We start from the raw sequence: 21,893 nt of genomic DNA on the forward strand, positions 1-21,893 counted from the left end.
AACTATAGTTTTTGCATTATCTTTTTATTTTTTTAATTGGAGAAAAATCACCTTACAATGTTGTATTGGTTTCTGCTGTACAAGAATGTGAATCAGCCGTAATTATATGTACATCCCCTCCCTCTTGAGCCTGCATCTCCCCGACTCATCCTACCCCTTTAGGTCATCACAGGGCACCAGGCTGGGCTCCCTGTATTAGACAGCAACTTCACACCAGATATCTATTTTTCACTTAGTAGTGCATATATGTCAATGCTACTTTCTCCACTCATCCCACTCTTGCCTTCCCCCACTGGGTCCACAAGTCCATTCTCTACATCTGTGTCTCCATTCCTTCCCTGCAAATAAGTTCCTCAATGCCATTTTCTAGATTCCATATATATGCATTAATAATATATGATATTTGTCTTTCTCTTTCTGACTTCACTCTGTATAACAAATTCTAGGTTCATCCACCTCACTAGAACTGAATAAAATTCATTCTTTTTATGGCTGAGTAATATTCTATTTTGCATTTTCTTTATACCTGGAACAGTCCCTTGATTACTCGGCATATAATGACCCAAATTTCTCCAAGTTCAGCTGCAAGTGGGAGGAGCAGGGTAAATACAGAGCTGAGAAGTAATGCAAAACCAATCATTTTCTTTAAAGAGTATATTCCAGATAAATATCCTGAAGGAATTTGGCTGATGAGTATACCATAGAAGATGGAACTTAACATGATCCCCTGCATTTCAGTGCTCCAGTTATACACAGGGTTCTGAAAGAAAAAAAGGAGACGGGTCTAGTCACTTTGCAAATGATTTTCTATAATGTTCAGGAATGTGGGAAAACTGGTCTTCCAGTCTTCCAGCTTACCCCATGTAAAATATCTGCCCTCCGCCTAATCTCCTCTGTTATATGACTTATTTATTCCTAATAACATCAATTTATGTGTAATTATGTTTTATCATTGGCATCCTCAACTATAACAAAGTCCTTGCTATAAAGGGCATCACCTGTTCCTCCCATACCTGTATAGCATTGACATTTAAAACGTTTGTTTTTTTAAAAAATTTAGATGAAATTGGCATATTAGTTTCAGGTGCACATGATTGGATATTTGCATATATTGAGAAATGATCACCACAGTAAGTCTAGTTAACATCCATGACAACATATGGTTCTAGTTCTAGTTGTGATGAAAACTTTTAAGATCTACTCTCTTAGCAACTTTCATCTATACAAGATAGTACTTTTAACTGTAGTCACCATGCCATATGCTACACCCTCATAACTTATTTTATAGCTGGTTGTTTGCAATTTTTAACTCCTTTTACCCATTTTGCCCAGCTTCCCCAACCCCCCTGCTACTAGCAACCACTAACCTATTCTCTGTGTCTAGGAGCTCGGTTTTGTTTAGATTTCACATATAAATGAGATTATATAGTAGTTGTCTTTGTCTTCATGGCAAATAGATGAAGAAACAGTGGAAACAGTGGCTGACTTTATTTTTCTGGGCTCCAAAATCACTGCAGATGGTGACTGCAGCCATGAAATTAAAAGATGCTTACTTCTTGGAAGGAAAGTTATGACCAACCTAGACAGCATATTAAAAAGCAGAGACATTACTTTGCCAACAGAGGTCCGTCTAGTCAAGGCTATGGTTTTTCCAGTGGTCATGTATGGACTATAAAAAAAGCTGAGTGCTGAAGAATTGATGCTTTTGAACTGTGGTGTTGGAGAAGACTCTTGAGAGTCCCTTGGACTGCAAGAGATCCAACCAGTCCACCCTGAAGGAGATCAGTCCTGGGTGTTCATTGGAAGGATTGATGTTGAAGCTGAAACTCCAATACTTTGGCCACCTGATGCGAAGAGCTGACTCATTTGAAAAGACCCTGATGCTGGGAAAGATTGAGGTCAGGAGGAGAAGGGGACGACAGAGGATGAGATGGTTTGGTGGCATCACCGACTCGATGGACATGGGTTTGGGTGAACTTCAGGAGTTGGTGATGGACAGGGAGGCCTGGCATGTTGTGGTTCATGGGGTTGCAAAGAGTTGGACACAACTGAGTGACTGAACTGAACTGAACTGTCTTTGTCTGATTTATTTCACTTAGTGCAGGGCCCTCAAGATCCATTCATGTTGCAGCAAATGGCAAGATTTCATTTTTTATGTCCAAGTAATATTCTATTAAATATTAATACATTTATATTATCTATTCATTCATTAATGAATACTTAGGATATTGTAAATAATGCTGCAATGAACACGGGATGTAGATATTTTTTCAAGTTAGTGTTTTCTTTTGCTTTGGATAAATACCCAGAAGTAGAATTGCTGGATCATATGGCTATTTTTTTAAGAACCTTCATACACACTGTTTTCCATGGCAACTATAGTAATTTACATTATACCACCAATGCACTAGTGTTCCTGTCTTTCTACATCTTAGCCAATACAATATTTCTTATCTTTTTGATAATATCTATTCTGACAGGTGTGAGGTGATATCTTATGGGTTTGAATTACATTTCCATGATGATATTGAGCGCATTCTCTTGTGCCTGTTGACAAACTGGACGTTTTTCTCAGAAAAATGTCTATTTATAGCCTCTGCTCATTTTTGATTGGATTGTTTGAGTTCTTCATATATCTTGGATATTAATCCCTGATCAGATACATGATTTGCAAATATTTTCTCCCATTCAGTAGGTTGCCTTTTCATTTTGTTGGTGATTTCCTTTGCCATGCAGAAGCTTTTAGTTTGACGTAGTCTCACTTGTTTATTTTTGCTTTTGTTGCCATTGACTTTGATGTCAAATCCAAAAAATCATAGCCAAGACTAATGTCAATGAGTTTTTCACTTATATTTTTAGTTTCATGGTTCTAGGTTTTAATGTTCCAATTTGGATTCATTTTGAGTTAATTTTTGTGTCTAAGATAGGGGTCTAGTTTTTCTGACACCATTCATTGAAGAGATTGTCTGTTCATCATTGTAAATTCTTGACCCCTCTGTCATAGATTAATTGCCCACCTTATGTATGAGTTTATTTCTGGGCTACCTACTCTGCTTCATTGATCAACGTATCTGTGTTTATTTCAATACCATACTTTCTTGATTATTATAGTTTTGGGATATAGTTTGTTATCAGAGGGCTTGATGCCTCTAACTTTGTTTTTCTTTCTTATTATTGCTTTGGCTATTTTGGGTCCATACAAACTGCACTGTTTGCTCTATTTCTGTAAAAAATGTAATTGGAATTTTGATAAAGATTACATCTAATCTTGACTTTTTAACAATGTGAATTCTTCCAATCTATAAGCACAAAATATCTATCCACTTACTTGTATCTTCTTCAGTTTCTTTCATCAATGTCATGTAGTTTTTAGTGCATAGGTGTTTCACCTTCTTGATTAAATGCATTCCTGCATATTTTATTCTTTTTGGTGCAATTGTAAATGGAATTGTTTTCTTAATTTTATTTCTGCCAGTTTATTCATGCATAGAAACACAAAAAATTTTTGTATATTGATTTTGTATCTTACAAGTTTACCAAATTCATTTATTAGCCCTAACAGTTTCCTTAGTGAAGTCTTTGGAATTTTCTATATATAATGTCATGTCATCTGCAAATAGTAACAAATTTTCTTCTTCATTTACAGTTTGGATGCCCCTCCTTTTCTACCTTGCCTAATTGCTCTGGTGAAACCTTCCAACACTATGCTGAATAAAAGTGGTGGGAGTGGGCATCACTGTTTTTTTCCTGACATTGGAAGAAAAGCTTTCAGATTTTCACCATTAAGTATGATGTTATCTGTGGCCTTGTTACATTGCTGGTCTTTGCTATGCTGAAGTATGTTCCCTTTATACTCACTTGCTGAGAATTTTTATCACAAATAGATACTACTTTTGTCAAGCCCTGCTGGCCACCAGAGCCAGGTGATCAAGGCAGCAGCTGCTAAAAAGAAAAAAGGAAAAAATTTGGAGCACCAGAACAGGAGTGCCAGGAGCATGTAAAAGCTGCCCCTTTGGGAGATACTGGCTCTCCGGAGTACAGCAGAGAGAACGCAAGGATGGCATTCACTGGCTTCCGTCCCCAAAGAGAAGGAACCCCAGCAGACCCTGATGTGTACTAAATCAGATGCTTGTGCCTCGAGTCAACAGTTTATGGTAAGCACATAAGCCTCTTTCATGAATATCTTGGTGCTTTGCAAACAGCTGCATCCATGCTGTGCCATGGGGTAGGTGAGTCCATGGACAAGCCATTTAAGAACCATTTCTCAGCTCCCTTTACCCTTATGGGACTTGTGTTTGTGAGCCCCGTTGGCTTTCAGAGCTAGACCTTTGGGTGGCTTATCTCTCAGGCACAGGGGTGATGCCCAATGCGGAGTTCAGACTCTTCACTCCTGAGGGGGGTGTCTTGCTGGGTCACCTTGCCGGGGGTTTACAGTGAGATTGTGTCTCAGCATTTCCTCTTGGTTATGGGCATTTTCTTGTTCTCCCGATGTGTAGGAATATTCAGCATTTGACTTTTTTCCAGAAGAAAATTTTCCATAGGTATCTGTATATTTGGTGTGTCTGTAGGAGGAGGTGAGTCCAGGACATTTCTACAGGTTCATCTTCAGCATCTCTAATACTTATTTCTTAAATATTACTAAAATACATGCAAACTCCTCTGTAGAATACCATGTAGTACTACATTTATTGTAGTTATTAATTTCCGCTTGCCCCTTCTCATCCTTTTTCTCTATTCAGTTAACCTCGTTCACAAAACAACATATCCCCCTAACAACACACACACTGATCCCAGAGAGCAAAGTAGCAATAGAGAGAATAAAGATCATGAGGAGAAGTTCTCAGGCTGAACTATGGGAATAATTGAATGGGATAATGAAGGAAAAAAGACCATTTCTCTTTTTTCACTTGGCTCTGATGCAGCATGTTTTGTTGTCTGTCTGAGGAGTGGATTCCTCTGCCAGTTTTGGCTAGGGAGTCTTGCATAGTTTTGTTACTTTATTAAATCTGACTTAAGAAATTCTTAATATTGAACTTACAGTTTGGACTATGAGGAGGTTGCAATATTTTTGGACTCACTGCACAGGAAGAAATGTTAATTTTAGTAGGTGAGGACAAGATGAAAACTTCTTTGGAAATGTCTAAGATAGTCCTCCTCCTCTAAACTGTCTATGTACTTGCATAATTATTTTAGATAAAGAATGAATGTTCTAAATGGAACTCTTGGTTGACTATGAAATAATCAACTAGGTAGGAGACTGTTTGTTCTCTCATCACTATTATCTTGCTCCCTTCATCCTTTGTCTCCCTTTCTCAAATCCCTGTCATCCTATAGCAGTAGATAGTGATGTCTTGTCTGATAGGAAGGACTTCCATGAGAGATTTGGTAGAAGCATCACTTTGAGTATATTGAATATTAATAGCGAGGGGCCTCTATATAGTAGTCAAGTGGTCATGGAAGCTCCAGATCTTTTTTATTGGTGGGAGATTTCTCAGAGGATGGAACAAGATGCTCTGCCATATTTTTCTAAATGACAGGTATTTTCCCAAGGGAATCAATATTCACCTTTCCCCATATCAGGTGATTCAGCACACATTTGCTAGACTCTCCCTGTGCCGATTATTCAGAATATTGGGTTGTTTTTCTCATGGCATAAAGCCATCACTCTTTATGGTGGAGTGTAGAAACAGAAGAAAAATGGGCACCATAGTTGAATTCAAACCACTCACCTCAGATGAAATTCCCCACACCAGAAGAATAAAACCTAAGTTGGTATTTCCATATTCAATCCATTAACTAGCTATCATTAAATAACGTACTCTGTATATAAATATGTAAATTACCCTATATAAATCTTAGGAATAAATATATATACATCTGTATGAGTCATATAAATGAAGAAATAGATAATATCCCAGTAGGTAAAATGGACTAAGTGTATCAGTAGATAATTTCTAAGAGAAAAAAATGGTAATGGTCAACAAATATAGATCACAGAAATATAAAAATGTACACATTCATTAATAAATTTTAAAGTTATCACAGAATTTCTATCAGATTGGTAAATTTTAAACAAAACAAAATAAAATAATTATATATATATTTTTGGCTGTTTTGGCAGAGGGAAGACAGGCTATTTCTCATTTATGTGTAACTTTCTCATCTTCCTTCCTTTTCTTTTCTATACTCAGTGTCCCGTATCGCGCTCTTTGGTTTCTGTTCTCTCTTGTTTTCCTTGTTATTTGCCTTCTTTTCTAAAATGTTCTGTCTAGTATTATCGTATCAGTTTTCTGAGTTCTGTCCATTTCTTTTTTTTTTTTTTTTTCCCATTCATCCACTGTCTGAGCAGAGACTTCTATCACCGGGCCATCTCAGCTTTGAGTACCTAAATGTGCTACACTATAGTGTTCCTTCCCAGTTATAGTTACTTTGCTAGTTTGTAGGTTCATTTGTAATTTCAGTTTACAATTTAGGTCTGCTTTGGGAAAATAATCTTCTGGTGAGTTTTCATATTTGAGAATAATTATCTAATCTATTTCTTTATCTAGTACCTTTGTAGAGGAGAAAACTGAATTCCTTTTCTATGACTCTTATTTGAAGAAGGTCAATTCTCCTGGATTACAGCAGCAGATTCCTTGGGGGGAGGAGGGGGAGAGGGGAATGGTGAATGTGCCAAAGAATTCAAGCTTCACAGTTTGAGCTGCCCCTTCTTTTACTACAGTGAAGGAAATAAAATACAGCTTTTTTGAGTAGCCATTTCTCTAGAAAATGGGGTTCTTGATATTTAAACCAAGGCAATGGAATACTCAAAAATTAAAAAATTTTGAAAAAAATTGAGTTTTTGACAGATTTTTTGAGGTACAGTTGACACAATAAACTGTATATTTAATCTTTGTTATAAAGTATACAACTTAAATTCTTAAATGTGTAACTTCACAGGATATAGAATTTTAGTTTGGCAGGTTTTTTTTTCTTTCAGTACTTTAGAGATTTCACTTCTCTATGTTTGAGTGATGTCTGATAAGAAATCTTCTGTAATTTTTATCCTTGTTCCTCTGTAGTTTTTTTCCTCCAGATTTATTTGAGATATTCTTTTTGTCTTGGTTTTCTGCAATTTAAATATGTATGTCTGGGTGGTAATTCTTGTTGTTCTTGGTTAATTTTCTTTTTAGTATTTATCCTGTTTGGTGTTCTGAATTTGTGGTTTGGTGTCTGCCATTAACTTCAAAAAGTTCTCAGCCATTAATTTTTCAAATATTTCTTCTTTCCATTTTTCCTACTCTTTCTGATATTCTAATCAAGCACGTGTTACACCTTTTGGTATTGTCCACAGTTCTGGGGTGTTCTGCTTAGTTTTTTTTAAATCTTTTTCATTTTAGCTGGGGAAGTTTGTATATTCAAGTTCACTGATTCCTTCCTCACCTGTGTTGATACTACATATGAGCCCATCAAGGCATTCTTTATACCTGTTACAATTGCCATGATTTCTACTATTTCTTTTTTATTCTAGTAATATCCACCTCTGTATTGAAGTTACCTCTCTGGTATTGTATTCTTTTCCCATTAGACCCCTTGACATATTAATTATAGTTATTTTAAATTCCCTGTAGGAATTCCTACATATGTGTCAAATCTGAGACCCGGTTCTGATGCTTACGTTAAAAAAAAAAAAACAGGGTGCAGTACACTGCATATAGAGCATTACTCTTAGTGTAAATAGGGGTGAAAATAAGGAAATATTTTATTTGCTTGTGTATTAAAAAAGGGACATAAGAAAAGTATAGTGAAAAAATATTTTTTTCTATCTATTTCCATTTCTTTTTTACTACATCTTTTGACAGATAAGTTATCAACCCATTAGCTTCTGTAGGTGAAATTAACAAAACATTTAAATATACTGTATGTTAAAAACATAAATAAGAAAGAAAACATGTTGATTTCTGTTTCTCATTTAAGATGTTTTCCTTTTTTCTCTTGTCCAAACTTCTCTTGCCGTTAACAAATACTGACACATATTTAGTCATGGGACATCTTCATTTAGGTTACTACTGATGAGGTAGATCAAGACTTGAGCTTCTTTTTTGAATAATTACTATCATATCAATTATGACAACATTCAATCTCTACACAAGTTAGTTAGCAAGATAGGATTTTAAACTTATGACTGTGTATAATATTTTTGATATACCTTTATGTTATCCTGGAGCTCCTTTGTGGAGGTGTTGGACAAACCATGTGGCTCCGTGTTGTTCACCATGGCTATCATTGTGAGGCTCATACACACACGCTGTGACATTATTATAACATTACAGAGGAGCAGGAAGACAGCGATTCCATAACGAATGGAACAAAAGTGTGGAACTGGAATGTATGACAGAAAATATCCACTGTTAACACAGCTGATGGAAAAAACATTTTAACATTAGGGGTCCAAATTTCCAAATGGCCCTTCCTAATAAGTGGCCATTCCTAATGTTTATTTTAAAGGGACTATTTTTAAAAACACCCTGAGTTACTCTTGGAAATAAGTCCCCTGAATAGCAAGATCTTCCCTCAAGTAAACTACTTTATTCTCAAAACTTACATGACTAGTCTGATTGAGAAACTCAAATGTGCACGTTGCAGAAGAAAGTTGCATTTAAAAAAATTTAATGTGTAATGTAATTGGCTTCCAATTAAAATAAATAAATTTTTTAAAAAGTAATGTATTTGAGATAGCTTCAAGCTACAGTAATCAATGCAGTGTTAGTGTGAGACCAAACAAATTCATCTATAGGAGAAAATAGGGAGTCCAGAAAGAGAGGAGTATACATGATCATATGTTTTTGAATAAATGCACTAATGCAATTTAATGGAAGATGTTAGTCTTTTCAACAAATGGCCTTTCTCAAGAGAAATAAAAATATATATCTACTAAAGGCTTGTACTGAATTGTTTATGGCAGCTTTATTTAAAATAGCTGGATCTTTGGAGTAGATGAACATACTGTAGTATATTAGTACAATGGATATTACTCAGAAATACAAAGGAAGGAAACACTGATACACTCAACAATCTGGATGAATCTCAACAAACATTTGCTTAGCTAAAGAAGCTAGACACCAAAGAGTGAATATCATTTTTATGCATGTTATTTCTATGAATTTAAAAAATAGGCAAAATTAATTTATGTGGCTAGATATTAAATAGCAATTCCCTTCTGGTAAGGAGGGCAAAGGGACATCATGTGACTTTAAACTAATGTAATGTTCTATGAGTCTTGTTTGTAAGTTTATACATTTCTCAAAGCACATCCAAATATACACTTAAGATTCATATTTTATGTAATTATACTTCAATAAATATTAAAATATTCAATAATGGTGTTGGGAAAACTGGACAATCACATGCGAAAGAATGAAACTGGACCACTCTCTTATACCATATACAAAAATTAAGTCAAAATGGATTAAAATTTGAACTCAAGACATGAAATCATAAAACTTCTAGAAAAATATATAGATGGTAAATTCCCTGACATAGGTCTTGGCAATGATTTTTTAATAAGACACCAAAAGCAAAAACAGAGAAAGCAAGAATGAACAAAGAGCACTATATCAAACTAAAAGTCTTTTGAACAGCAAAGGAAATTATAAACAAAATGGAAGGGCAACCTACTGAATGGGGGAAGACATTTGCAAATCATTTATCTGATAAGGGGTTAGACTGCAAAAAATAAAAAGAACCCAATTTTGTTTTTATTCTGTCTTGGGATATAGCCAATTAACCAACAGTGTGACAGTTTCAGGTGGACAGCAAAAGGACTCAGCCGCACAAATACGTGTATCAACTCTCCCTCAAACTCTCTTCCCATCCATGCTGCCACATAACATTGAGCAGAGTAAAAAGAACCCACACAATTTAACAGGAAAAAATTTTTTTAAAAAGCAAAAACAAAAAACTCTGATTAAGAAATGGGCAGAACTGAAGAGACATTTTTCCAAAGAAGACATGCATGTGGTTAGGAGGTACATGAAAAGATGTTCAGCATCACTCATCATTAGGGAAATGCAAATCAAAACCATAACAGGATAGCATCTTACACCTGTTAAAATGACTTTTATCAGAAAAGGTAAGAAATGAGTGTTGGCAAGGATGTGGACATTTTTGGACTTCCCGGGTGGTCCAGTGGTTAAGATCAGTGCCTGCACCACAGGGGTTGTGGGTTCCATCTCTCCTGTGTGAAACTAAGATCCCGCATGCCCTGCAGTGCAGATAAAAATTTAAAAATACAAAAAAAAAAAAAAAGCATGTGTAGTAGGCAGAATAATGCCCCAGTCACATACATCAAAAAAAATTGTGTAGAGAAACTATGATCACATATCAGATTGGCATAGATCCAAAAGCACATTTGTTGGCAAGCCTGAAAGAAAAGAAGATGGAACCTCCATTATTACAACCCAGTGGAGGTTTTAAATTGTCTGTGGTTAGTATAAAGAAATAATTTTTTGGCAACCATGCAGCAGGGGGTTAGTTCCCCCATCAGGGATTGAATTTGCACCCCAGGCATTGGAAGCTTGGAGTCTTAGCCACTGGTCAGTCAGGGAAGGTCCAAGAAATTAATTATCACTTTTAATTATTGATGTTATATCCAGGTAGCTAGCCAAAAGTTAATCTTGTTTCTGAAAATTCATCTCCTAATTTGGAGAGGTTTTCTATGTACGGAATGTGCAAATTATGATTTTATCTCCTCTTTTCCTATCCTTTCGGTCTTTAACTTCATGGTATCATTGCATCAGAACCACGAGTGTATTACTGATTGTTATCAAGTAGTTCTGGTTTTATGCCATTGTTCCTGATTTACACAGAGTGATTCTAATGTTTGTACATTTTGGATAATGTTTGTTGGAGGTTCTGTTGTAGATATGCTTTATGAAGTGTATTTGTTTCTATTGCTATGTTAAAAAATTTTCACAAACTTAATGACTTAAAATGGCACCCTTTTAATAAAAGGTTCACAATTCTGCAGGTTATAAGTTTTAGCATGATGTGGTTGGATTTTTCAATCCTGGTCTCAAAGGTCAAAATCAAACGATCAGGCAGGATGAGTTCTTAGGTGGAGGTTCCCTGGAAGGAACTATTAGAAGAGTTCAGTTTTCTGTGGTTGTTGTACTTTTGTTGCCATTTCCCTGCTGTCAGCTAAGAGTTACTTTCAGTTTTAAGATGCTGTGCATTATGCTGCTTGTCACATGGCCCCCTCTATCCCCAAAACCAGCAAGGAAGAATCTCTTCTGTTAAATCCCTCTTGTGCTTTGAATCTCTCTAGCGGCTCTCTGACCTCTAGATCCAGATTTAAAGAACTCCTGTGATAGATCAGTCCTACCTGGATTTAAGATCAGCTGATTATGGACCATGCTTAGATCTGCAACATCCCTTCAAGCAGCACCTACCTTGGCATTTGCTTAAATAACTGGAGGATGGTATATGTACACCGAAAATCTTTATCTAGAAAAGTAAGATAGTGTTGGCCAAGAGATGACATTTTGGCCTTATGCCAAAATCATGCCTCACCCACAAGGTTCCTCTTAAGGTCTAAATCCCTCTCAGTGCAGCTCAAATTTAAAATTAAAACAAAAAAATTTAAAAAAGCCATGGTATACAGATATCCCAGTCAAACATTCATGAAATTGTAGAGACAATATGACACATATCGATGCATTCCAAAAGTAATTGTTGGACAAGCCATGAAGAAAATGAAGACAACATTCCATTTCAAAAGGGAGAAATGTGGGGTTTGTAAAAAAAGTCATTTTTGGCAAATCAGAGGGGTTTAAGTTCGCTACAAGGTTGAATTTGCCGAGGCATTGGAATAAGTCTTGTGGCCCTGGTCGTCTGAGTTCCGATTAATCCTTGTATTTGGTTATCCAGGTAGTAGCAAAAATGTTAATCTTGTCATCAATATTCATTTACCTAATTAGGGGTTTCTTGTAGTGAATGTGCAAATTATAGATTTTTTTTTTCTATCTTTGAATCAGTATCATATAGTATTACTCTATAAGTTGTATTATGACATTGTTACTTTTACAAAATGTTTTCATTTCTGGTTGATTGGCTAGTTTGGATTCTAATATTTTTTTTCGAAAACAAATACTGGTACAATTGTTATCAGTATTTGTTTTCAAATGAATGGAATTTCTTTGCATGTGCTTTGTGTTGATAATAGTGCTTATTAGAACGTATATGGCCTTAGTTACATTGTTGTATAAAAATTTCATTCTGATCACTTGTTAATTTTTCTTTTTTTTTTTTTAATGGGATTATTTACTCCAAAAGGCACAGTTCTGCATAAAGGTTTAGCATGACTTTGGAAGTTCAACCTGGTCTAAAGGCATATAGTCAAACTCGCAGATAGTCTTTAGGTGAGTTCATAAGGAATATTTGAGAGTTCAGTTCTTGTTGTTGTTTTTTTGCACATTTTTTCAGCGGTTCTTTGTTCTTAAGATGTGTGAATCTTTTACATGGCTAAAAACTGTCAAGGAAAAAATTTTAATCCTTTCATTGTGAGCTTTGTATCACTTGCGGTGACTCTAGATAGATTTAGAACCTGTGATTAGTCATTTCCCTACCTATTTAGATCATATTTGGTTTAGTTTAAACTTCAAAGAAATCCACCTTGCATTTGATTAAAAACTCAATGTTTGGGTAAAGGAGAATGTCAATTTAACATTCACTGGTAGCATAGCCTGCACCTGATGCTATCCCCATCCAAGTCCTTAAGTTTCCCATCAAATGAGTAATTTAAATTTCAGTAGACAGTATGGTGAGGTTAAAATACTTTTTTTAAAAAATTATGTTTTGATAATGTTTTATTAGGATTTTTGTACCTTTTAAAAATAGTGTTAATTTTGCTTTACATATTTGAGTCTATTTAGTTACACAAGTTTTTTTTTTAGTAATCCCACTGAATTGAAATTTGTAACATTGTACATTTTTGAAGAATTGTTTGAAACAGTAGATTTTAAATTAGATAAATCAGCAATTATCTAACTAAATAAATTAGATAAATTTATCTAAATTATCTAGTTACCTTATCCAATAAATTATCTAGTTAAATAAACTATAATATAGTCATACCACATTCATATGCAACTCTAAAAAATGATGAGGAAGCTCTTTCTGTACAACTGTAGGATTCCATTTAGATACATTGTTCAGTGAAAAAAGTAACATTAGTACCTGGAAAATTAGTTTCTTGACAGATCTCCCTTTCTAAACAGATAAGAATATTAGATAAAAATTTAATTAAAGTTAACAGTTCATTGAAAGTGTGAATGATCTGGCAGGAAAGATGAGATACTCAGGCCAATTGCTTTTGTGAAGACAGAGTCCTCAAGGCATAGGCAGATCATTGAAGGCACATTTTTCCCTGAAGACATTTGAACTCAGGGTGCTTTCTGCCTCCCAGAAAATGGGGCAACAGGAATCAGATACCAATGCCCTGGCAGTGGAAGAGTCTAGGAAGTGACCCTTTCCTTAAATGTTTAGATGCCAAAGACTTGCTGAGTCAGTGAGGGGAAAAATCCATTGCCTCCTAACCTTTTCCAGGAGGCAAAAATTTTTGCCCTGTTTGAACCTTGAGACTGAGCAAAAGGAAGAAAAAAATGCCTCAGAAATTTAATCATTACCCAGCCCTTCCTTTGCCTTGAAACTCACTGGCCTTGGGTCATCTGCAAAACATTTCAAACCACACATGTATACATGCACACTGAGATGACTTGCTCCAAAGCTTTCTGAACAACCTCATTCTTTTAAAAATTCTCAAAAGCAAAAGGGAAATAAGTAGACCCAAAAATCTGAAGGAAACAGTGGGAAAATTCCTAGAGGAGAAAAAAAAGCCTCTAGAGGGCAAAGGGGAAGCTATCCTCACCATGTGTGGAATAGGGCTTGTCATGGTCAATTAAGGGTACCCTTCCAAGTTTTGTTCATTTTTTTCTCTTCTACATTGCTCCAGAAAGAATATGAATTACTTCTAAATAAGTCTTGAATTTGAAAAGGAATCATAGGAGTTTAAAAAGGAATATTAAAAAAATGTATATGTGTGTTTAACAGTCACTTTGCTATACAGCAGAAATTAGCATAACATTGTAAATCAACTACATGTCAATAAAAACAAAGAACAAAAAATCTGAAACTCAAAAGAAGAAATCACACACAAAAAGGGAAATCACAAGGAGTGTTCTAAAATGCCTGGGACTGAGTAACAGTAAGTGCCTGGGACTGAGTAACAGTAAGATACTACACGTCAATCTCTGGAAAGAGTAAATTCTACACCTCAGAACATATTTATTAAAAAAGAGAACTCAAAGACTTGGAAAATGAACAATGGATGAACCTAAAGATCCTAAAAAGAAGTAAATGTTAAACATAAAGGGAGAAATCAATTTTATATACATATATATGCTTATATCTTTTATATGTTCACATATAATTAAAATTCCATGGATAGAGGAGCCTGGTGGGCTATAGTCCACAGGGTCACAAAGAGTTGGACACATCTGAGCACACAGACACTAGACTAGATAATTTGAATACAAAGGAACAATATGAAAATACCAAAATAATTAACTATCAAAACTGACACAAGAAGAAATATAAAATTTAATAGGCCACTAACATTTATATAAATTGAAAAAATATGCAATTTGTTGCCCTCCCTCTTTTCTAGGATTTTTGTCCCCCATAGTGTGGATATAACTCTAATCTGATAGCAGTAATTCCATATTGTTTTTCCCCTGCCCTGCTTGAGATAAACAATCTAAAAACTATCCTGTAAATATTCCAGCTGTTGATGTTGAAGGGTACAGTGACTCAAGAACATTCATCCTGCCTCACTTCCATCCATGTATCTGTCTCTGTCTCCTTGAGGTAGAACCAAAATAGTCCCCTCTCTTTCTAACATTCTCCACCAAGTGATAAACTGACAGGTGTATAAGAATCAAAATAACAGTGTGAATAATCTTGGTACATGGGTTATTTTATTTAGGGTTTTTCTAATGGAAAATCATTGCAGGGATATTTTCCCCCGACCTCCTTTCCTGAACATTTCTAAGACCCTTTACATTTTAGTCCATATGTTTATGGACAAAATCTTTTCACATGGAATCAATGGTGTCCTGTTTAAGGAGAAGGAAGCCTATGTGATAGAGAATAATTTCTACCTTTCCCTGGAGAGACCTGGTTATCCACTTGCATAATGGTGTTATGGTTGCTTTTCTTCTTGCTGAAGGGTTTGTTTTCTATCTCCTGCAAGTGCAAAACACACTGATGTCAGCATTACAGAGGGAAGAACTGGTTAAAATCCACCTAGCACCTCTCTCTGCTTTAAAACATTAATCCAAGGGAAACTTGCTTTGTCATACCAGTACCCATTGTTTTGACATTTCACTTTTACGATATTTTTGTTGATTCCAAAAATACACAGAAAACCTGAAAACTCTAAAAAGCAAACAAGACATCCTGCCAAGTCATAATTCTATATCCAGTGAAGATATCCCTCACAAGTGAAGGAGAAAGACTGTCAAACAAAATTGAGAGAATTTATTGCCAGGAAATCTACCCTGTAGGAATGTGAAGGGAAGCTTTTCAGACAGAAGCATATTACTGAAGGTAGCTCGTCGTAAAGAACTTGCCTACAATGCAGGCGATGAGGCAGAAGCCTCAGGTTCCATTCCTGGGTCAGGAAGACCCCCCAGACAAGGAAATGGCAACCCATTCCAGTATTCTTGCCTGGGAAATACCAAGGACAGCCCATGAGGTCACAGAAGAACCAGACTTGACTTAGCAACTAAACAACAAACTTGGATGTACAAAAAGAAAGGAAGGATGTCAGAAAAGGAATTAAAGGTAACATACAGTTCTTTGTTTTTCTTATATCTTCATAGAGCTAAACGATTTGTTTTTTAAAAATGCTTTTACAAGGAGAGGTAAATCATTCTCCCCACTACCCTGGACAAAATGACCCCTCCTGCCAGGTCTGCATTTGTTGGTGGGAAGCTCGACAAAGTGGGTGAATCAAAGAGTTTTGTCTATATTAGCATGTATGACATCAGATGCTCAAAAAATACTTAAAATTTCTAAGGCTGGGTTTGCAAAGTATATATAAATGAGCAGTCTTGTCAACCACCATTATTACCCACTGGGACATCTGGGGCTGCCGTTTATTTCAGTATACACACACACACCACCACCGTCACAAGCACACTGTCCACGCCACTCACACATACACAAGCATTAAACACCACACAATACACACTTCTCTTTCCTTGTCTATTGACATTAACTATCCACCTCAAACTCATCCCTAGGAATGTTTTTTTCTTTCCCTTGTGAAAAATCTATAAAAAGAGATATTTTTTCCAACTCCCCCGTCCAAATTTCCCCAAATTGCTAAATAGCTTTGATAAAATCTCTCATAGAAGCCCTCCTTATTAATCCTTCTGGGGAATTAGTTCTAAACTTCACTTAATGAATAACATAAAAGCATTTAGTTACTAACCTGATTTAGGACAGAAAAGCAATTCCTTTTTGCCCTGTGAAGACTTTCCTCTCAAATTGAAAAAATATTGAATTTCTGGATGTGCTAATTTCAGCCACTTAAATCCTTCACCATATCCTTTGATCTCCCTAGGTCAAAGTTGAAAATTTAATTTTTAACTTCACTTACATTCTTGCCTTGAATCTTCAGGGGAGGGGAGGGAGTCTTAAAATCATCCAATGGACTAGAAACCTCCTAGAAATCTGCCAGTCATTTCATGACTTTAATAGACAGACGCCCACCCCACAACCAGCTTAGCTGCCCCGCCCCCCAGGCTCCTTCTCTACCAGGAGGCAGAACCTGCCTGTCCCATAAGAGTTTCCAGGATTTTTCTATTGAGGATGGCTCCATGTCTACACCGCTGTTTTGACAGGCATGCTATGGGTTTCTAAATGCTTTATAAATGTCCTACTGGCTTTCTGGCCCATCTTCCTTCCCTCCCTTCTTTCCATCCTTCCATCTCCCCTCCTTTCCCTTCGCCCCTCCTGTTTCCTCTCCCCATCCCCCCTCAACTCTTCCAAAGGTAACATCTGTTTGATATTCAAGCTACTCAGAGGGAGGGGCATTTTACTGAGCTGTGTTCACTGAGGACTGTGAATTTCCTCGTGGCTTCTCCTGCAATGACTAAGTTCTCCTGGTTCAGCCTCCTGTCTACAGCAGTACTTGGGAGCAAGTACTGGAACTTTTTGAAGACAAGCTACTGAGTAGATAGGGACATCAAAGCCCTGAAATCAAAAATTTTGCACCATAATTTCCTACATACTGAAGCATTTAAAAATTTATTATGCTTTTAATGTGCTTAATATATGTTTGGCACATAGAAGATGCTCTATAACATGATCAGGTTATTTTCTATCTAAGGAAATGTTGAAACAGAAGTAGAGTCACAGATATAGAAAACAAACTTATGGGTACCAGAGGGTAAGTGGGGGAGAGATAAATTGGAAAATTGCGATTGACATATACATACTACTATATATAAAATATATAACTAATAAGGACCTATTGTGTAGCATAGGGAACTCAATACTCTGTAATGGCCTATATGGGAAAAGAATTTTAAAAGAGTGGCTATATATACAACTTGTAATTTATATGTGTGTATATATATATATATGTATGTATGTGTATATATATAAAACTGATTCACTTTTCTGTACACCTGAAACTCATACAACATTGTAAGTCAACTATACTCCAATAAAAATATTTTTTAAAAAATGTTGAAAACTTTAACTCATTTGCCCAAGAGTCTTTGATACCTTGTCATATTCACCTGGATTTTTTTTCTTTTTCTAAAGTGCAGGTTGTGCTAATTTTTATCTGACTCTTTCAGGATGTTTTTACTATTTGTCCTATCTGACACAAAGGCTGTCAATTTCTGATATTTTCTGGGATAGGGGCCCATTTATTGACTGAAAGTTCAAGGTCAAAAGTTGTTTAAGGTCCATGTTTTAAGCAAACAACCTTCCCATCTGGTGTCAATATCCCCAGTTCTAGGTACTGATTACCCAGGAGGGAACCATCATTCTGTTTGCTGACCCCAAAGCTTTATACTGCTTTGTGATACCCTTTGAAATTGCTTCTGGATTCTACATCTGGATTCAGTGTTTTCCTTATTGAGTTTTAAAGTTTAACATTTTATTATGTAAAATTTCAAACACATAGGAAAAAAAGTAGATCAATCTAATATAACCATAGACCCATTAACCAGTTTCCACAATTTTCAATATTTGGCCATTTGACTTTCCATATACCATACCCAGCAGTGGTTTTCTGTATTATATCATGTCATTTCTCCAACAAAAAGTACAGCATGGCTATATAGTTCATTAGGACTTGGGAAAACATAACATACCATCATCACATCTAATAAGCAATAACTGCTTAATATCATCGAATATCATGAAAATTTTCCTAATTGCTTCAAAGTTATTCATTTATACTCTATTCAAATGAGGATCCAAACAAGATCCACATGACACTTAATTGCTATGGCTCTCAGGTCTAATTTCATAACAATCCTTCCACCCACCTGCATTTTCTATTTGCTGTTATTTAAAACAGTACAACAAAAGAGTCATTTGCAGAATTATTCTCATAATTGATTTGACTAATTGCATCCTATGTCATTTGATATATTTCTTTATCCCCTTACATCCTGAAAACTCTGGGTACGTAGAGTTGGTTAGATTCAGGAGAAGAGTACTTTGTAGGGGTGTCTGATGCTTTCACCACAGCAGGCTGTCTCACTTTTAGTAAGACTGACCAGTGGGTTCAGGTATTCTCAGCTTGACTTATCCACTAACAAAGTACTCATCAACCTTTCACCTGTGGTTTTTAGTGGTTGTTAAATGTTACCTAGAATTGTTATTTCATTATAAATTGCAAAATGGTGAACTTTAGAATACTAGTGTGCCTTCATTTATGAGCTGCAATTTTCTACAAAATAGGAAATTCACCTAGTCAAGTATTTGGTTACCCTGAAATACAGATTTAATAGGAAAGCCAGGATAAATACTTAAAACTTTTCAGAGTAATAATTCAATGCCTTATTAAAGATGACCAAGTAAAATGACCTCATGGAATCACAGTCCTTACTCTATCTTGATGCTCAAATTATCTCTTCTTTGGCCAGCAGGAGTCCCTTCAAGCTGACTCCTATGTCATTATGACATGACCCTAGTGATCTTGGATAGCTTGTTTTCTAGCACACACTATTTTCTAGGGTTCTCATGTATTTTCTGTTCCCAGATCTGGACTTTCTGAAGGAGTGCTGGTTCCTTTCAGAAGAAAACAATATTAAGAGACCACATACTGGGCACTGGGGTGCATCTAGGCTATTTCAGTGGAAGAACTCAGAAAAAATATTTTTTAGAAAAAAAACAAATTCTAATATTTCCAATTGAAACTGAATATTAGAGCAATTTTTTAAAAAGTTAAATTTTATACTCTTGCATTTTCCCCTTATGTTGAACACCTTGGTTCTTAATTACTTTTCTTGCTTTATTGTAATATAATCATATTAACATCAAAATAACACTGACATTATTACTCAAATAAATGTTTTTGCCTCTTTTAGAAGCAGACCTTGAGATCAAGATTCCTGTAAAAGTGATTTAATAGGTAGTATTTTCAGAAAAACAATAATGACAGTAGGGAAGTAGGGAGAAAAACAAAGGCGTGCAAACAAGGGTGTGATAACAACCTAAATCTGAAGGAAGGTAATTTGGGGTTAATTCTTCAAGGGAGCAATGGGCATAACTTAAGCCATACCTCAGAGTTTTTCTAACCAAAGCTAAAGAAGTTGGAGTATTTATATGCCAGCATTTATCTATCACTGGCCAAGGGCTGCCTCCAGGAGGTCCTGAGTCCCCAGGCACTTCTTTCAGTGAGTATAGGTCAAGTAGGTTCCAGCAGCCCAAGGACAGCCCTCAAACCAAGTGATGGGTGTGCTAGCTATTGCCAGTGAAAGCACAAGGGGCATTGGTATTCATGCCCCAAAATGTAAAAGACCCCAGAAGATATGGGCAGAGCACTGACAGCTTGCTATTCTTCACACTGTCCAGTTCCATTCTCTTTTCAATGAAGTTCATAGCACTGATTCTTTAGGAAGAAAAGATTAATGAAACATTTACACACCCGCAGCTGCAATCAGTCCCAAAGACTTAACTGATATTCACGATCTTCCTTCATCCACCCCTTACAGGTCTCCTCTCTTCGCCAGTCCTTTTGTTGCTTTGGATTGCTTGCAGAGTACAGTGACCCAGTGATTCATCTCTGGAGGTTTGATGCCATAACTCTGTCTAATGTTCAGTTCAATCGTTCAGTCATATCTGACTCTTTGCGATCACATGAACTGCAGCACGCCAGGCCTCCCTGTCCATCACCAACTCCTGGAGTCCACCCAAACCCATGTCCATCGAGTCGGTGATGCCATCCAACCAGCTCATCCTCTGTCATCCCCTTCTCCTCCTGACCTCAATCTTTCCCAGCATCAGGGTCTTTTCAAATGAGTCAGCTCTTCGCATCAGCTGGCCAAAGTATTGGAGTTTCAGCTTCAACATCAGTCCTTCCAATGAACACCAGGACTGATCTTGCAGTCCAAGGGACTCTCAAGAGTCTTCTCCAACACCACAGTTCAAAAGCATCAATTGTTCTGCGCTCAGCTTTCTTCACAATCCAACTCTCACATCCATATATAACCACTGGAAAAACCATAGCCTTGACTAGATGGATTTTGTTGGCAAAGAAATGTCTCTGCTCATTAATATGCTGTCTAGATTGGTCATAACTTTCCTTCCAAGGAGTAAGCATCTTTTAATTTCATGGCTGCAATCACCATCTGCAGTGATTTTGGAGCCCAGAAAAATAAAGTCAGCCACTGTTTCCACTGTTTCCCCATCTATTTGCCATGAAGATAAGGGACTGGTTGCCATGATCTTTGTTTTCTGAATGTTGAACTTTAAGCCAACTTTTTCACTTTCCTCTTTCACTTTCATCAAAAGGCTCTTTACTTCTTCTTTACTTTCTGCCATAAGGGTGGTGTCATCTTCTTATCTGAGATTATTGCTACTTCTCCTTGCAATCTTGATTCCAGCTTGTGCTTCTTCCAGCCCAGCTTTTCTCATGATGTACTCTGCATATAAGTTAAATAAGTAGGGTGACAATATACAGCCTTGATGTACTCTTTTTCCTATTTGGAACCAGTCTGTTGTCCCATATCCAGTTCTAATTGTTGCTTCCTGACCTGCATACAGGTTTCTCAAGAGGCAGGTCAGGTGGTCTGGTATTCCCATCTCTTTCAGAATTTTCCACAGTTTATTGTGATCCACACAGTCAAAGGCTTTGGGATAGTCAATAAAGCAGAAATAGGTGTTTTGCTGGAACTCTCTCACTTTTTCAATGATCCAGTGGATGTTGGCAATTTGATCTCTGGTTCCTCTGCCTTTTCTAAAACCAGCTTGGACAGCTGGAAGTTCATGGTTCACATATTGCTGAAGCCTGGCTTGGAGAATTTTAAGCATTACTTTACTAGCGTGTCTAATATAGTTGCTGTAATTACCTATTCATAGTTAAAAAGGGCATGGGATTTCCCAAGCTCTGGACATACTTGTCCCTGTCCCTTTTATTTAGTAGCAGCCAACCATCTCATAATGATCAGGGTTAATTACTCTGGCCAGTCTGGTGACTCCTTTCTTTGGCTCTTGGGTCTACCAGCAAGAGGATTCCAACATGACAAGTCAGCACTCATAGTTTTAGGCATTTTGGAACCCTTACTGAGCCCATTCCTGGAAGTATTCCTCTTTTCTGGGAACTA

At 36.4% G+C, this 21,893-nt stretch overlaps 1 protein-coding gene and 1 long non-coding RNA gene across 8 annotated transcripts in view; one reads left to right on the top strand and one right to left on the bottom strand.

The window, feature by feature from the left end:
* The window catches only part of SLC17A1 (solute carrier family 17 member 1), a 217,157-nt gene extending 200,390 nt beyond the window's left edge, over positions 1-16,767 (bottom strand). For 5 of the 7 annotated variants that reach the window (XM_070456250.1, XM_020886626.2, XM_020886625.2 and 2 more), the window contains exons 1-4: positions 16,535-16,661; positions 15,198-15,282; positions 8,189-8,361; positions 527-760 (exon numbers count right to left, since the gene is read on the bottom strand). In XM_070456250.1, coding sequence (XP_070312351.1) covers positions 527-760; positions 8,189-8,361; positions 15,198-15,231 — 441 coding nt within the window. In that variant the 5' untranslated portion in view covers positions 15,232-15,282; positions 16,535-16,661. Of the gene's footprint in view, positions 1-526; positions 761-8,188; positions 8,362-15,197; positions 15,283-16,534; positions 16,662-16,702 lie in introns of those variants that run through there. The other 2 variants (XM_070456253.1, XM_020886627.2) reach the window with 2 other exon arrangements.
* LOC139031404 (uncharacterized) lies at positions 15,306-20,964 on the top strand. The gene is made up of 2 exons (XR_011483861.1): positions 15,306-15,882; positions 20,283-20,964. It is a non-coding gene; the product is annotated as an uncharacterized lncRNA (long non-coding RNA).
* Positions 20,965-21,893: the final 929 nt, after the last annotated feature.

Source organism: Odocoileus virginianus, chromosome 27 (genome assembly GCF_023699985.2).
Source record: "Odocoileus virginianus isolate 20LAN1187 ecotype Illinois chromosome 27, Ovbor_1.2, whole genome shotgun sequence".
Lineage (NCBI taxonomy): Eukaryota > Metazoa > Chordata > Mammalia > Artiodactyla > Cervidae > Odocoileus > Odocoileus virginianus.